This window comes from Pseudorca crassidens, chromosome 3 (assembly GCF_039906515.1).
Source record: "Pseudorca crassidens isolate mPseCra1 chromosome 3, mPseCra1.hap1, whole genome shotgun sequence".
Lineage (NCBI taxonomy): Eukaryota > Metazoa > Chordata > Mammalia > Artiodactyla > Delphinidae > Pseudorca > Pseudorca crassidens.
Window position 1 is genome coordinate 144,789,332 of NC_090298.1, and position 18,136 is coordinate 144,807,467.

The 18,136-nt window shown below is 52.9% G+C and overlaps 1 protein-coding gene across 3 annotated transcripts in view; it reads right to left on the minus strand.

Moving 5' to 3' along the window:
* The window catches only part of ERGIC1 (endoplasmic reticulum-golgi intermediate compartment 1), a 106,277-nt gene that overhangs the window by 18,789 nt on the left and 69,352 nt on the right, over positions 1-18,136 (minus strand). For 2 of the 3 annotated variants that reach the window (XM_067732836.1, XM_067732837.1), the window contains exons 5-7: positions 15,354-15,478; positions 5,792-5,896; positions 1,133-1,193 (exon numbers count right to left, since the gene is read on the minus strand). In XM_067732836.1, the coding sequence (XP_067588937.1) occupies positions 1,133-1,193; positions 5,792-5,896; positions 15,354-15,478 (291 nt within the window). Of the gene's footprint in view, positions 1-1,132; positions 1,194-5,791; positions 5,897-15,353; positions 15,479-17,035; positions 17,094-18,136 lie in introns of all 3 variants that reach the window. The other variant, XM_067732838.1, reaches the window with a different exon arrangement.

Sequence of the window (18,136 nt, forward strand, 5' to 3'; positions counted from 1 at the left end):
CAGTCCTCTTTTGCTTGGATTATCCCAATTCCATTCCATGCTTAGGCTGGTAGAGAGCACAGGCACACCTCGTTTCATTGCTTCACTTTATTGCCCGTCAAAGACACTGTGTTTTTCTGTTTTTTGTTTTTTTTTACAAATTGAAGGTTTGTGGTAACCCTGTGTTGTCAGATGACGGTTAGCATTTTTTAGCAATAAAGTATTTTTAAATTAAGGTATTTACATTGTTTTTAAAGACATAATGCTACTGCACACTAAACAGACTTCAGTGTAGTGTAAACATAAATTTCCTATGTACTGGGCAACCAAAAAATTCCTGTGATTTGTTTTATTGCATTATTCACTTCACTGAGGTGGCCAGGAACTGATCCCATAATGTCTCCGAGGTCTGCCTGTGAATGTACTTTAAGAAATGATTAAGGACCTATGGGTGAAAAGGTGAGCTCAGGTGAGGAAATAAGAAAAGCCTTGGTAACCTGTCCTACAGAACCCAGTGGGTGGATCCGCTTGAGCAGACAGACCTCCCAGGCCCGTTCTGTGCAAGGCCCCACGTGCGTCTGCACAGGTGTGTAGGTATGTGTGCTCTTCTGCAGGTCTGTAAAGACGTGGCACGCTCTTTAATCTGGGCCAAGATGCCAGGGAGCCCAGCGGGGAGGAGGCTCAGGGAGGGGCCATTCGTGGGTGGGAGGGGCTGAAGCAGGAGGAGGGGGTGGGGTGGGGGGCAGCCCAGGTGGCCAGATCTGGCTGAGCCACCCACAGCCCTGTTCTCACGGTGCCACTTGGAGCCAGGATGAATTCTGGCTCTGTCACCACTCCCTGTGGGATCTAGGGTGATTATCTCAACTGACAGCAATTAGGTGGCAGTAACGATAATAATAACGATAACATCCAGTATTCATGGAGCAGTGATGATGTGCCTAGGACTGCCACGACAAGTCACTTTTCTTCCCTTCTCTGTGAGATGGGGATAATTCCACTTCCTCACAGGCTAGCTGTGGGAATGAAGCATTAACAGCTTGGCTTACGGCGAGGGCTTGGTAAACGTTCCCTCCCTCTCCACCCCGTTCCCTCCCTGCTGCACTGGGAATCTTGGGGCAGAAAGCTGTCCCCAGTGTGGGTATGGGGTACATACGGTTGGAGGTGAGTCTGTCTGCTCCCCCGAGAGCGTTGAAAGCTCCGTGGACGTTCTGGACCTGTGGAGAAGCACAGTGAGGGACCGACCCCAGGATGCTACCACCTCTAGGCTTGGTCCTAGCTGTGGGAGAATGGCCAGGTACAACCTGGTCTAGGGACCTTACCCGTGTGCAAAACGGGGATCCCGCATGGTCTGTCTCGTAGAGACGTCGTGGGGAGCAAGATACAGACGCGGCAGAGGCCTGACACATGGTAGGCGCTAGTTTGCTTCCCATCTTGAGCACTTACTGTGAGACACTCAGTCCTGGGTACTTAGCGTCATCTCATTTAATGCCCCTAATGATGGACCATGGGCCCATTTTACAGAAGAGCAAACCAAAGCTTGGAGAAGCACCAAAATTTGTCCAGCATCTCACAACTGGTAAGTGGCTGAACTGAACTCTGAATTCAGGTCTGTCTGACCTCAAGCCTACATGGAGTGGCTCTTTCCATTAAGGCACACAGAAAACTCAAGCAAAGGTAGAGCTGGGTCTCAGCATGCTCCTCCTGAGACCCCCCACAGCCCTCTGAAAGAGGACCCAGGGCTGCTGGCCTCCGACCCTGTCTGCTGTGGGGAACATATAGCAGTTGTGAAGATACTCCTCCTCACGGCAGCCGGCCCAGCTGTGTCCCCCTGGCAGGGGCTGAAGGCCACGTCCCACCTCTCCTCTGAGGACAACGGGAAACCAGGTCAGCCTCAAGGAGAATCTAAAGCAGGACAAAGTATGCCCGATACATGGAGCATGTCATCATGGGCATGGTTAACAGGGGCTGCTGGGGTAGGCATCCTGGAGGGCTTCCTGGGGGAAGTAACACTGACACCAAGATTTGTAGGAAAGTGGGAAGTTAATCACGCCAGTAGCTCATGCAAACACATGAGTCTGGAGACTGAGAAACAGAGCCCGTGAAGCCCTAGAGAGGAAGGGGGTGAGGAGTGGAAAGGGAAGAGGTCAGAGAGGTAGGAGGTGACAGGCTCCTGCAGCGAGGGCCACTCCAGGAACAGTGGGTGACCTGACCCTGATCCTGGTCTCAGGTCGCTGATGTTGATCGAGCACTTAACACAACTGCACACTCTTAAGAAGCTCAGAGGAAAGCTTGTCCATTGCTGCCTCGGGACTGACTGTCTAAAGACTTGGTTTCTAACCCAAGAGGACAGTGGCTGCAGAGGCAAGAGTGCTAGAATAGTCCCTCACATCGTTGCATGTCAGGGTTTCATCTGACATTCATTTGTACGATTATCTGATTCATGTCTGTCCTCCCCTCTAGACTATACAATACTTCACGTGGGCAGGGACCACGCTCATCCTCACCGATATGTGCGAGACCTGGCACATAGTAGGTGCTCAATAATTACCTGTTGACTGGATGATAGATGGATAGATAAATCCTCAGCTAAGTGTTCTACATCTTTAAAAAATCCTATTTCCGCCATAAGGGCCAAGCGGAAGGCTATTACTGTCCTGTTCTATAGCAGCAGACAGCAATGCAAGGCTGCCCCTCTTCTTCCTCTCTTCTCCTCCTGTCCCCTGGCCTTGGCTGTAGCCCTTTCCTCACCTCCCTACCTGCAGCCTTGCCTCACGGCCGGTCTTCCACATGGCAGGTGGGTGCTCTTTCTATGACACCCACCGGCCTGGGTCAGCCCCCACCTTCCTAAACCTATTGTGGGTCTCTCGCTCCACCTAAAACTCTGCTCCCCCCTCCAGATGGACACTGCTGAGCCCTCTCTGCTGACTCTGATGAGCCTCTGGAATCTCATGTACAGAACATCATTCTGATGTCATGGACACTTGCTGATCCATTTTTTCTGAAAGTGACCTTGAGGGTCTTTTCTATGAAAATGACTGGTTGGATGTGCCACAGAGTGGGTTCTCTAGGACAGGGGTGATATGCAAGACTTCCCTGTCCTGTGCTTGGCTAGATCCTTCTCACCCTTTAGCGCGTGGCTCAGATGTCACCTTAGATGTCACCTCCTCAGGGAAGCCCTCCGTGACCTCCCAGGCTTGGGGGTACCCCGCCCCCGCCTCCACATCACTGTCCCGAATCCTATGCTTCTCTTGTCCCTTGTAACTACATTTATTTACATTTAATCTCTTCTTCACTTGAGGGCAAGAATCCTGTATGGTTTATCCACCGCTGTTACCCCAGAGCCTCGCACAGAGCCTGGCGCAGAGCAGAAATTTTGAGGGGGTCTGATGAATCCATGAACCTATGAGGCACAGTCAAAGAAGACCCGGGGCCAGACACACCTGGTTTTCAAGCTATATGACTCTGGGCAAGTTACTGAACTTCTCTGACCCTGTTTCTTCCTCAGGAAAAATAAATGCCACCCAGCATCCTTCAGGGAGTTCTTGTGAGGGTTAAACAGAGGGTCATCTAAACACTGCTCTCTAGGTGAGAAAGTGCAGGCTTCAGTGCAGGCTGAAGAGGTCGAAAGTTCCCATGAGGAAGGAGTGTAGATTCTGGTGGTGCTGCCAGTGAGTTGCACGGCCCTGGGTTGTGACTCCGGTCTGTCTCCCCATGTGCACACTGGGGTTCACAGTGCCTGCCTCCCCGGCTGTGTCGAGGATCTGCTGAGCTGGTGTGTTGCAAAGGCAACTAGGGTGCTGCCCAGCGCTCATATGTGGAGGGCCCTGTGGCTTCTCAGCTCCCGTCCCACTGGGGTGGTGAGCATCCCACGTCTGTCTCCCCCATGGCCGTGTGAGCCCCTGTGGGCCGGCAGCATCCTACCCTGCAGGGCCTGGTGCAGAATGAGAGCACAGAGGACAACTACAATGGCCACAGCTCATTTCACTGACTGGCTACTCTGTGCCAGGCAATTGTTCTAAGAGCTTCACGTGCACTAACTCATTTTATCTTCACTACATTTCTATGAGGCAGGTACAACTGTTGTCCCCATTTTACAGATGAGATAACTGAGGCTTAGCAAGACTAAATAATTTCTCCAATATCAGACAACTGGTAAGTGGTGGAGCCAGGATTTGAACCCAGCAAGGCAGGCTGGGGAACGTCCACACAGCAGTCCCTTGGATGGAGAGATGGGAGGTGTGCGTGTGAAGCCTGTGTGAATTCACCTGCAGGAAGTGAGTCCACGGTCCCAGGGCAGGCCGTGCTTCACTGAGTGTGTAGACAGCAAGTCTGGCCCAGGGAGACTGGGCCTTCTCTGTTCCCAAGCACCGTCTCCCAGAGGAAATTCTCTGGGGCCTCCAGGAAGCTGGGAAGGCGATGACCGGGTCACTTGGGCTGGGCAAAGGTGCCCCGGGAAGGAAGCATAAGCAACACAAAGGGAGAAAGGAGTGAGAGAGGGCACGGGAGGCAGTCCCCGCGGTGCGGCCCGAAGCCAGACTCTGATTCAGACCCGGGCTCTGCACCAGGCTTTACCCTCTCCGTGCCTCAGTTTCCTAATCTGAAAAATGGAGACAATATATTGTATCTACCTCTGGGGCTGCTGAGAGGGTAAAAGGGGATCGTGCTTGTGAAGTACGGTGCTCAGCACGCACAAAGCGTTCAACCAGCATCAGCGGCACACGGACGTATGCAGCATGTATGGGGGGCGGGGGTCGCAGAGCAGTGCAGGCACGCGTGTGCCTCTGGGTCTGTACGTGAGATGTTCCAGCCGGGTGGGCCTGTGTGTATCTCTGGGTGGTGTGTGTGTGTGTGTGTGTGTGTGTCCAGTGGGTGGTCTTAGGGAGCATGTATGAGCACACGTATGTCAGGGCACACTTTTCGGTGTGTGTCTCATGATTGTGTGCGTGAGTCTGAGCAGACGTGTGTGCACACGGTGTCGGAACAGTGTGTATGCGTGTGCCTGTGCGCCTGCGAGGGCCCCGTGCACAGCTCACCGTGCCTGGAGGGCACCCACCCAGCAACCTCAACTAGGAAACAGGATTCTCATCAAGCTAGGCTTGGGGTCAGGAGCCGGGTCGCCATGCCAGCACCACAGCTGGAGCGGTTACTTCCCCTTCTGAGCCTCGATTCCCTCTGTCACGCAGGGTGTGGCACAATTCCCCTTCAGCACTGTGCTGCTGGGGGTGGAGGAGAGATGGAACCTCACAGCTGCCCTGCCCGCAGCTGGCAGAGATCGGGCGGTCAGCGTCTGCTGCCATGGGGAGGAAACTGTCGGGCCGGGCCCACTGGACGTGGCCCTGTCCATCAAAATCACAACAGGGAGTCTCAGGACACTTCCTTCATGGCTACTCAATGGACATGGGCGCTGACGTTACAGCGGACAGGGCACTGGACTCGAGGCAGACGCCTGCTGGGGGGCCCTGGACAAATGGCTTCTCTGGGCCCAGCTCCAGGTCTGTAAGACGTGGTGCCGTCTCCTGCCTCATGAGGCTGCCCTGGCGCAGAGAAAGCACGAGCACTTAGTACTTGCTCATGAAAGCCAGTCCCCTCCCCCAGGCCCCGGTCTCAAGCCGAGGTTCCAAGTTGAGTGCAACGTTGATGACACGGCAGCCGTATGCTCAGAAGTGAGGCAGAGGGGTTGTTTGATGGAGCGGAGGCTCGAAGGGCATGACCCCTCTGGAGGGAAGCTCTCTATGTCCAGGGAGGACAGAAGGCTCTGGTGATGCAGCCCCTGGACGCCCACCTCCAGCCACCCCATCTGTGCCCCTCTCACCTGCAGCGTGTCCCCAAAGGAGAGCTTGTGGATGACGTGGGTCATGTCCGGGTTCTGTGGCTGGGCTGTGGCACTGTGTGTGGACACGTGGAAGTTGCCCGGGACCTGGGGGAGAGATGGAAAGTTTAGGAGTTGGGTCGGCTGCCCCAGAGGGTGGGGTGCAGGGCTTCACCCTGGGGTCAGGCAGATCTGGATCCCAGCTTGGCCACTTCCCGGCAGCGGAACTTGGCAGGAGCCTCTGGCTCCTCGTCTGTGGAAAGGGGGTGTCAACAGTGGCTAGCCGAGAGGACTGCTGGGGCTGTGGGTGGGAGGGTGCATGTGAAGGACATAGCTGGGTGCCTGGCTCAAGACCACGGCTCGAAAAGGCAGCTGCCCACCATCAGCTTCCGGGCTGTTTCCCCCCCGGGGGGTCGGGGAATGACCTTTAGGCCTGCAGACTAACGAAGCTTCCTTGAACTCCAGGTCAACACGATCACCCACCCAAATCTGCCCCATCACCCTAGACTGGGGGTTCCTTGAAGGCAAGACCACAGCAGCCCGCTTTCCTCCCTGGGTCTCAAGGCTGTGCAGAGCACAGCCAGCGAGAGTTACTGAATGAATGTCTACTCAGTGAACGGCGCTGATGAGGCCTCCACAGCGTCTCCGGGGGCCTCTCTCCTCCCAGCTGCTCAGACCAACCCTTGGTGTCATCCTGGCCCCGTCTTTCTCTCACACTGACGTCCCACCCATCAGGAAATGCTGTCACCTCCACCCTCGAGACGCCCAGCCTCTGAGCCCTCAAGCCTCCACTGCCTCCCTAGACCAGACAAGGCGGCAGCCTCCCCACTGGGCTCTGGGCTTCTGCCCTTGGGGTCCTCAGGCCTTTCCCCAACAGTAGCCAGAGGGGGCCTTTTGAACCCAATGTTTGATCCCGTCACCCCTCTGCCAGGACCCTCCAAGGCTTCCCTTCTCTTGAGTTGAAGCCACATCCTCACGTCTTCTTCTGCTTACTCCCTGTGGCCACGCTGGCCTCCTGCTGTGACGGCAAACAGTGCCAGTGTGGTCCTCGGGCCTTTGTGCCTGCGCCCCCTTCCTGGAACCCTTTTCCACATGGCTCTCCCTCAGGCCTCTGCTCTGGAGCCTGACTGACCCCCACATCCCCCAAGCCCCTTACATCGCTAAAGCACTCAGCATCACCCACCATCTTATCCTCATCTTGTTCTCATCTGTGTCCTCCCACGAGAATATAAGCTCCATGCTGGCAGGGTTTTTGTCTGATTTGATGCTGTATTCCCCAGGCTCTGGCACAGAGCAGGTGCTTAATAAATATGTATGGGATGAATTAAAGAATGAGTAAATGACATGAATCCTTAAAACAGCACTTTTGGCTTTGACACCTGGTAATTCCCATTTTACAGAAAAGGAAACTGAGGCTCAGAGCAGTGAAGAAACTTGCTACGGTCACCTGTCAAAACCGCGGCCATCGGACTTCCCTGGTGGCGCAGTGGTTAAGAATCCTCCTGCCAATGCAGGGGACACGGGTTTGAGCCCTGCTCCGGGAAGATCCCACATGCCGCGGAGCAACAAAGCCCCTGTGCCACAACTACTGAGCCTGTGCTCTACAGCCTGCGAGCCACAACTACTGAGCCCGTGTGCCACAACTACTGAAGACTGCGCGCCTAGAGCCCGTGCTCCACAGCAAGAGAAGTCACCGCAATGACAAGCCCGCGCACCACAACAAAGACCCAACGCAGCCAAAAATAAATAAAAATAAAAAAATAAAAATAAAAAAAAAAACCCACGGCCATTGACCTCAGCGGCCCTGGGCTGATGGCCACGTGGAGCCAGCCTTTCAGGAGGTGCAAAGCTTGGGAAATGATCCAGACGAAAGCCTGGCCTTGGATGAGCCCCTGGCCTGCTGTGACACAGACTTGGAACAGAAAATGAGACTGCATGACCTACACTGGACCAGAGGGATGCAAAGACTGTGGGAGCCACGGGGGAGGGCCCCCAACGCAGCTGTGGGTGTTCTCAGGGGAAAGAACACCCTGTGCTAAGGCTCTGAAGATGAGTCTGCATCACTCAGGAATAAGGGGAAAGGCATTTGGGCAGAGGGAACGGCATGAACAAGTATGGAGATCAGAAACTGCCCAGTTGGTGGGCATGTGTAAGAAACAAGAAGAGTTTGGTATTACTGAACCCCGAATAAAAGAGAGGCCTGGGGGAGTGGCCACAGCAGGAAACAAAGAGGCATTAAGAGGGAGGTGGGGCTGTTTAGCAAAGGCCCCAAACACCACACTGAAAAACTCAGGGTTTATTTTATTCCAGCTCAACAAAAGTTTAACGAGCTGCACTAGAGGAAGGAATAAGGTTTACGGCTTAGCATCCGCTTATTTTGTAAGCACGCCTGTCTCAGACACAAAGTTGTGGGTTTCCTGCAGGAATATTAATGTCTTCACTAGGGCCTAAGCTTAGGACTGACGTGAGAGGTACCAGGCTAACAGGGCATGGCCCAGGCTCAGTGAGCTCACAGTCAAGTGTGTCATGGGCTGCTTGGAAGAGGGGGCAACCTGCTGGGTCTGGATGGGGTGAACAGAAACAACAGCTCGGCAAGATCTCCCTGGAGGGATAGCACTGCCCACTTCAGGGGCCCAATTACTCGTGGTAGAGTAGCAGGTGAGGGCCACATGCGGGCTCCAGTCCGTCCTCTCTTCCTAGCTGTGGGACCTTGGGCAAGGTCATTAACCACTCTGTGCCTCAGTTTCCCCATCAAGAAAATGGGGATAATAACCAAAACAGGTTATGGGAGGATTAAATGAGGTGAATACAAAGCCGACGGCAGGTGTTATTGGGTTGGGTTTACAGGATGAACATGTTTGAGCCAAGAGACAAGAACCCTCCCAGAAGAGGGAACAAGCATGTACATGGGCAGGGTGTGGGGAAAACCCTACTGTATTCTAAGAATACTTTAAACTTCATTTTTACTTATATAAATAATACCTGGATATATTTTCACTATTAAAAATCCATGTGATAGGGCTTCCCTGGTGGCGCAGTGCTTGAGAGTCCGCCTGCCGATGCAGGGGACACGGGTTCGTGCCCCGGTCCGGGAGGATCCCGCGTGCCGCGGAGCGGCTGGGCCCGTGAGCCACGGCCGCTGAGCCTGCACGTCCGGAGCCTGTGCTCCGCCAACGGGAGAGGCCACAACAGTGAGAGCCCGTGTACCGCAAAAAAAAAAAAAAAAAAAAAAAAAATCCATGTGATAAAGTCAGAACTAAAGTCCCCATTGCCTACCGCCCCCAGAAGTAAGAAGCAAATAGCATCCGGTGTACATCCTTCAGAGCTTTTCTATGCAGTGACATGGGGCCTCCCATGGACAGGGCTGTGGGCGGAGTTCAGAACTGGGTTTGGAGTCTGGGCCTCACGCTCCCAGAGTTAGGTGAGTCAAGGAGGCTGGCGCCCGCACATCTGCCACCTGCTGCTGCCCCTTGAGGCTGTGACTCAGTGACCCACACCCCCTCAGCACAGAATCCATCACAGGTGGCTGACTCACGCCAGCACACGCTGGGCTGAAGAAAGCAAAGACGACGCTTTTAGAGCTGTGACTTAGGAACCTACGTCATTGTCTCTGACGGGTTTTAAAAACATATAGATGGAGCCAGGCCCCAAACCCTGGTCCTTCCTGTCCTCCTCCAGGGGGGCTGGGTGATTGAGCAAGGACTCCGGGCTGCTGGGGGCCTGCTGGGGGCTGCTGGTGCAGCTTGAAACACGTGAACTCTGACATCCGGCTGCTGGCTGACTTCCTGATGGATGGATAAGGGGGCCACAGGGCAAGTGTGAGCCTGATACTGGGAGATATAGGGGCGGGGACCAGCTGCTGACCTCACCTGTCATCACGGCTGGCTTTCTTATCTGAGCACCCCTTGACTGAGAGCTCCAGGAAGGCATGAACTCTTAACCTTCCAAGGGTGGGGGAAAGAGGCTGGCCTGAGGTGTGACCGAGATGCTGGCCAGAAGCAGCAACAAGCAGGGGTGCAGGAGACAGAGCAGGGGCCCTGGTGCCAGGCAGCCTGGGTTCAAATCCTAGCTGCCGGCTCTTTAGCAGGTCACTTAATCCCCTGTGCCTGTTTCCTTAGGACTGTTACAAGGACTAAATGAGTTAATACTGGTAAAGGGTCGGGTGAGAGCCCAATAGGCGGCGGCAGTCAAAAGGTGAGGGCTGGTGTGACCCTTTTCTAGGATCTCAGCTGTCCCCTGACCAGAGAAGACCCACTTCTTGGATGTTATCCATGCACATTTCATGAGCACACTTGTAGCCAAGCGACGGCGGGTGCCAGATGACGAGATCACAGACACCCCACTGACAGGAGACAAGGCCAGCCGGGGAAGGGCACCGAGACTTGTCCCATCCCTACTGCTGTATGTGCTTTACAGATTTTAATCTGTTCACAACTTACAACCCGTCAGCAGTATCATTATCCCATTTTACAGATGAGGAAGCCGAGGCTGAGAGAGGCTAAACTGCCCAGTCATTCAACCAGTGAGCACTGTAGCCAGGATTCTCAACCATAGGTCTGTCTGACCCCAAACAGCAAGCTCCGGTTCAGCCAGAGCCAGCGGGGGGCCTCACTGGAGCCTGTCTAAGGGAAGCCACCCACAGCCTGAGGCATGTTTGCCAAGCTGAGGAGAGTGTGGCGCTGGGCCATCTCCTGGGTGGTTGTCCTGTCTCTCCTGTGCCCACCCCATACTCGGTGCTGAGTAAACGTGGTCCCTCCTGTTCACCGTCTGAGGTGTTTATATCTGTTTAACCCAGGTGATCATACCCTCCTAGGGGAAGCCCCCCCAGTAGGGAGGCATGCATGTGTCTGTTCATCTTCAACCATCCTTCAACCCCAAAGACAGGCCTTCCCTTATGACCCTATCTCAGTGGGTCTCCTCCTTAATTTCCGACCATAATACCCCCTTCATTGTCTTCCTGGCTGCTTCATCAAATTATATATTGGCTTGTTTGAGTGTTTACCTGTCACCCCGCAATAGATTGTAAGTGCCACTAAGGGCAGGGACATCAATTGCTTCTCTGGGCACTGCACCCCAGTACCAAGTGTGGAGCCAGGCACACAGCAGACTCTCAAGAGCAGGATGTATGAGTGAATGAGCTGGGGGCATGGGGCAGGGGGCAATGGTCAAAGGAAGTCAGAATGTGATATGGACAAGAGCAACATAAGGATCATGATGGGAGGGGCAGGGGAGGGAGGGCTCCCACTCAGGCACCCATGTCAACGAGACCTGTGGGTGAGCAGCAGCTCTCCAGGCACATAGATGGGGGCAGAGAGAGGGCATCAGAGGCAGAGTGAGAGCCTGGCCCACCAACAATTCACCCACCTCCCTGCATTGTGCCCACACTGGCCTTCCCTCATCTCCAAGGCGTGCCCTCCACTGCAGCCAGCATCCCAAGGGCTTGGCTGTGCAGTGGCCCCTTACTCTCCCACATGGGCTTTCCCTGCAGCACATGGGTCAGTGGTCCACCCCATCCTTGCAGCACCAGCCCTCCTCTTTGATGCATGTTCTCTTCCAGATTCTGGGGCCCACTCAGCCCTGGTTTCCCCCTACCTATCTGGCTGCTCCTTCTATCTTTCCTCCCCACTTCTAAACACTGGCATGCACCAGAAATCGGTCCTCAAACTGCATCCTCATCAAGACCTTAGGTTCTTACATTTTTGGTGCCGTGGACCCGTTGCCAGTCTGCCGACACCTACGCTGTAAATGCCTTAAAAGTTTCGAATGCATAAAACACATAGGATCACAGAGGAAAGAAACGATGTTTTAAACAGTAATTAAAATAGATCAAACATTTGCACATGCGTCTTTATTAACGCAGCAAATAATAAGACCTGGTCGCGGATCAACAAATTACTGTACTTTCAAAACAGCAATGAATGTAAACAGCATCTCAGAATGATCTGTGACGATTTTAATGTGATATACATATCGGCAATTTCTATTGGTGACAAGGTCAAGGGTGCTGCTAATGCTACTATGGTCCATTGCCCACGTTCATCATAGAAGAGAACGCTAAATTGGACTTAGAGCTTCGTAAAAATGAACATGTCATTTTCTTCCCCATCCAGGTTCACAGACGCTTTGAATTTGATCTGCATTCCCTGGGGCATCTGTGGACCCCAGGTTTAGAACGTTCTACACCTCTCCCTAGGTCATCTAGCTTAGACCAATGATCCTCAAACATGAGTGGCATCAGGATCCCCTGCGGGGCTTGTTATAACACAGATTCAGTAGATCCAAAGTGGGGCCTGAGAATCTGCATTCTTCTTTTTTTTTTTTTTTTGCAGTATACAGGCCTCTCACTGTTGTGGCCTCTCCCATTGCGGAGCACAGGCTCCGGACGCGCAGGCTCAGCGGCCATGGCTCACGGGCCCAGCCGCTCTGCGGCATGTGGGATCCTCCCGGACCGGGGAACGAACCCGTGTCCCCTGCATCGGCAGGCGGACTCTCAACCACTGCGCCACCAGAGAAGCCCTAGCATCTGCATTCTTAACAGGTTCCAGGTGATGCTGATACTGCTGGTTTGGGGGCCTCACTTTGTTTGTTTGTTTTTATTGAAGTATAGTGGATTTACAATGTTGTGTTAATCTCTGCTGTACAGCAAAGTGATTCAGTTATACACATATATACATTCTTTTTAAAATATTCTTTTCCATTATGGTTTATCACAGATATTGAATACAGTTAGTTCCCCGTGCTATACAGGAGGACCTTGTTGTTTATCCATTCTATATATAATAGTTTGCGTATGCTACCCAAACTCCCAATCCATCCCTTCCCCACTCTCCCTCCCCCTTGATTACCACAAGTCTGCTCTCTATGTCTGTGAGCCTGTTTCTGTTTTGTAGATAAGTCTGTGCCATATTTTAGATTCCACATATAAGTGATACCATATGGTATTGGTCTTTCTCTGTCTGACTTACTTCACTTAGTATAACAATCATCTAGGTCCATCCATGTTGCTGCAATCTGAGGGCCCCACTTTGAATAGCACTGATGGAGACCTATGAAAGCCAACATCATCTGTTTACCGATGGCTCCTACATTTACATCTCCAGCCCAGAGCTCTCTCCTGCACTCCACAAGCACCCCCTCAACTTCCAATTTAACATCTCTAATGGGAATCCTGAATGAAACGTGTCCAAAACTGAAGGTCCGAGTCCCAGCCCCACCTCGCACAGAATCCATGCTTTCCCAAGCTTCCATACTTAGAAAATGGGACTGCCTGGTTATCAAGACAAAAACCGAAGAGGTTTCTCTGATTCCACTCTTGCCCTCACCACCCACAACCAATTGATCAGTAAGTCTTGTTGACTCCACTCCCTAATCCGGACCCTTCTCTCCAATGCCACTGCCACCAGCACTGTCTGTGACCTCTGCTCTTGGTCCTGTCCAGTCTCTCCCCAAACAGACGACAGAGTGATCTTTCTAACGGTTTGCTCTCCAGGAGAACTCTCCCTGATGATGGAAATGTTTCTTATCTGTGCTAACACGGTAGCCACTAGCCACATGTGGCTATGGAGCGCCTGCAGTGTGGCTAGTGAGACTGGGGGCCTGAATTTTACTTAATTTTAATCAACTGAAACGGAGCTGGTGGCTACTGTATTCAATAGTGCAGTTGTAAAGCATAAATCCGACTGCACTGCTTCCCTGCTTAAAACCTTCACATGGCTCCCATCACAAGCACCATAAATCCTACTCACGGGGCACAGCAAAGACCCCGTGTGGTAGCTAATCAGCAAAGAGAGGCCCCATGAACCACACCTCCCAGCACCCGCACCCATGGGTGGTCCCCCCCTCCCCCATGGAACCCGGGCCAGCACCAAATTCCTGTTAAGCCATAAAGTTTGGCAGAAGTGATAGTCTCTGCTTTAGCACTTAAGGAGCCCTGAGCTGTCATGGAAGAAAACCACATGGGGAGACCACGTGGAGACAGAGAGACAGGCCCAGGTGTCCCAAGCAACTGGGCCAAGCCTCGCAGCCATCCAGCGGGGAATGCAGGAAGGACAGCTCACTGTCTAAAGGGGTCATTAGCTCCAGATCGTTGTTTCCAGTGAAACTCGGGCCCAGTGCGGCTAGAGCCTCTGACTTTTAAAAGCCAGAAATCTGGACTCCCGGTCTTTTGATATTGGCTCTGATGGATCTGAATACTGTATGGGGCAAATGTTTTTGGGGTTTTGGGGTTGTGTGTGGCCAGTGAGTTTGCAACCTCTGACTGAGATGGCAGGGATTAGAGGAAGGGCATCTGAGCAGAGGCTACGGGAGGCCAGGCAGAAGCCAGTGGCTCAGCCTGGCTGGGACTGGGAAGGGGAGTTGTGGGACATGGGGATAGCTGTGCAACCTTGGCTGAGATACTTAACCTCTCTGGGTCTCAGGTTCCTCATCTGTAAAATGGTGCCACCTCACAGGGTTGTTGAGAGGCTCCACTGTGATAACACATAAAAAGAGCCGAGAAGGGACTTCCCTGTTGGTCCAGTGGTTAAGACTCTGTGCTTCCAATGCAGGGGGCCTGGGTTCGATCCCTGGTCAGGGAACTGGATCCCGCATGCCACAACTAAGAGCCTGCATGCAGCAACTAAAGATCCCACGTGCCACAGCAAAGATCCTGTGTGCGGCAATGAAGATGCCGTGCACTGCAATTAAGACCCGGCACACAAAAATAAATAAATAAATCTTTTAGAAAAAAGAGCCGAGAGGAGTGCTGGCTGCTGCCGGGATTCCCCAGCTCTCCCAAATGCACCGCGCTCACACCTTTAACTTAGGATCTGAAGTTCCTGGTTCTAGCGGCAAAACAACAGCAATACCTGAATGGTCCTTTGGAGCTGACCAGGTACTTCCAAACCCATCCACTCCCACTCCTCCCCTGCTTCATTCCTCATCACAGCACTTACCACCCACTGAAATGCTTTTCACCTTGCACACCGTCTGCCTCGCTCCACTAGAACAGAAGCCCCGCCAGTGCAAGAATGCTGCCCACCTAGTCCAGGCATTGCCCAGAGCCAGGAACCCACCCTGGAACACAGCAGGTGCTCCATAAAAGTGTTCTGAATGAATGAATGTGTAATAGCTCATTTAATCATCACATATACTTTGTAAAGTAGAAGGTATCATATTATTATATCATCACATCCTCAGCCTAAAGGTGTGAAAACTGAGGTTAAGACAGGTCTAGTGACCTGGAGGGCATTGCTTGGCCAAGATGGGGTAGGGCTAGGACACACATTCGGGCTCAGGGCTTCCATTCTATCGTCTTCTCACCACCCACTCCTTCTGCGTTGGGGAGAGAAGTAGCTCCTTCCTGAACCAGCCAGCTGGGGCTCCAAACCTCAGGGAGCCTAAAACCCACCCCTCCAGAATCTCAGCAGGAACTGTCAGGTGCCTGGATGCTGGCCCTCAGCTTGTCAGGGCTCTGGACACAGGGGAGGGCAAGTGGGCACACAGCTCCACCCTCCAGTTTCCAGGGAGGAAGAGGACCACGGGGATGGGGAACAAGGTGAGAGGGGACCAGGCAAGGTCTCTGTACCTTGTTGATGCTGAACTGCCCCTCGAAGCGGCAGCCCACCCCATTGTTCAGCGGGATCTTCATCGAGTTGTCAATGTGCCCCACTTCGTGCCTGCCCATCTCATCCTGGATGTCGAGCCCGACCACTGTAGGAGGCAAGGAGAGAAGAGTCACAAACATCCAGAAAAACGGGACCAGTCCCCTCCTCTCGGGACCCCTCATTCATCCACTTCATGGACAGGCAGGGCCCCCGGCCATCCAGGAGCTCACAGTCTAGGGCCCAGAGCCACAGAGAAAGGGTCAGCCAGCAGAGGAGGAGGAGAAAGTGATGGCTGGACCGAGAGCGAGTGAGCGTTCCTGTCCCCTGCCACTGCCACTGCCAGCTGGAAAGAGTCGGGGAAGGCAGTAGCTAAGTGGGCCAGGGATGGAGGACTGCAGGCTGCGGGGGTGCAGAGCCTGCTAACTGTGAGGCTGCCGGGAGGCAGCAGAGGGTCAGGCTTGGGAGGTGGTCTGAATCCTGGCCCTGCCTTTTATCAGCTTGCCACCTTGACTGAGGCACTTCACCTCTCCATGCCTTGGTTTCCTTCTCTGTAAATGGCGGGGGTGGGGGGAGGGAGGGAGGAGTGGGCGGGGATAACAATTAAAGCTTCCTTGGAGAATCAGGAGGATCAGATAATTAATATGTGTCGAAAATGCTTAGAACAGGGCCTGATGCTCAGTAGGTGGCAAGTACATAATAAATGTCAGCACTTACTACATCTCAGACAGTCTCTGGGTTCCCCGGGCATCATTCAGGCTCAGGCAGTCATTCATTCACACCTTCCTTTACCCAATGCCCGCTCCTCCAGGCCCTGCCCTCCAGGAGTGTGGGCACTTTTCTGGGTTCCTCAGTGCACTAAATGGGAAGCCTGGGGCCTGGAGTCCTGGTCCTGACTCCAATGTGACTCTCCGTCACCTACTGTGACTCAGCTTCCTAATCTGCAAAATGGGCAGGCCCAAGCCAACTGTATTCCCTGAGATGGTCCAAGAGGCAAGTGAGGACCCCTGTAAACTATGGAAGTGCAGAGATTTCCCTGATAGGAGCGCTAGAAAGCAGGCTGCGATACAGAGAAAGAGCAGCTGGAAGCAATTTTCAGAGAGCTGACTGTAAAAGGGAAAAATGGGAAGAACCCAGTTTTCCTCAATGGGCATGGAAGTATGCGAGGGCCCATCCACAGAAGGGAGTGTGATGCGCCACTAAAAATGATGCTTCCGGGTCTGTCGTACGTGGGAAATGCTGATGTCGTAATGTTCGGATTTAAAGAAATGCAAGCAGGTCCCCGTTTGACTCAGCAGTTCCACCCCCGGGGAGCCCGTCCTCCAGACGCACACACATCCAGACGTGCGCACAAGGCTCTGGGCAACCTTATTTGAAATTGTGACGACTGGAAGCAACCCAACTGCTTGTCAACGGGGGACTGGTCAATGGTACAGCCCCCTCCGGAATGCTGTGCAGCGGGTACAAGGAATGAGCGAAACCCATATGTGGGGAGGGGCAGTCTGAGCTCTGGGGCTGTCTGGGCTGTCCTGTCTGTCCTATCCTGTGGTTCCTGGCTCTGCCCCCTACACCGTGGCACCTCGAGCAAGTCACCTAACCTTTTTGTGCCTCAGTTGCTTGATCTATCCTAGGTTTGCGAGGATTAAAAAAATAAAACAGAACTTACTATGGGCTAGACACTCTTCCAAGTGCCTTTTCCATAAGAAGGCACCATCTGAACATCCCTGTGGGGAAGATAATATTATCAGACCCATCCTATACCGGGGGACACTGACGCACAGAGAGGTTAAGTAACTTGCCTGAGACCTCACAGCTAAGAAGCAGTGGTGCTTGGGTTGAAACCCACAGAGTCTGGATCCAGAGCCCACACCCTTTGGCTACTCTGCTAGAGCACCTCTCATCTTAAGGCACAAACACGGCCAAAGGATTCTGGACAGGGCCCGCCCCTGAGTAAGAGCTGAATAAATGGCAGCTGTAGTTATTATTTTACTAATATTATGAGTAATAGAAGAACAGCTCCAAGATATAAATGGAAAAAACAAGAAATCCCAGAAAGGTTCCCTGTAGTTGGGTCCCAATTATGTAAAAAGAAAAAAAAAAAAAACAAACCACCAAACACGACATATGTTTGCAGACAGACAGACAGAGATACATAGGGGTGAGTGAAGGGGTCCCAAATGCTAACAGGGGCTTCCTCTGCGGTGGTTGACATGTGGGAAGCACGTCCTTCTTTTACTTTTTTCTTTATATATTTCTGTATTTTGAACATGTATCTTTTTTAAAAATAAAAAAATGTATCCCTGTATTAGTTGTTTACCAGAAAAAGATTATTTTTAAAAGCAGGATTTGAGAATGCACAGGCAGCATGATCTCAGCCATGTTTAGAAATGCAGGGAACGGAAGGCCAACCGGATGGGACAGCATCAAATGTCAACTGATGCTGTCAGCCGGGGTGGAATTATGGGTGACTTCTCTCTCTGCTGCTCTGGATTTTCCAAAGGTATAATAGTGAGCACGCATTTTCTTTTTCCTATAATAAAAATTCGAAGTTCTTTTAAAGAAAAGCCTAAGTGCGGGGCTCTAGTGGGAGCCGCTGGGGTGGGCAGGGCCCGGTGGATCAGCACAGCCAGCAGCTTCAGGTCGCCCACCCCTCCTGGGCCACCACCTGGAGCAGAAACCGAGCCTGGAACCACATCCTTTCCTGCCCCTGCCCCCCTGGTCCCAGTCCTCTGGCCTAAGAATTTCTTTGCTCCAGAGACACAACCAA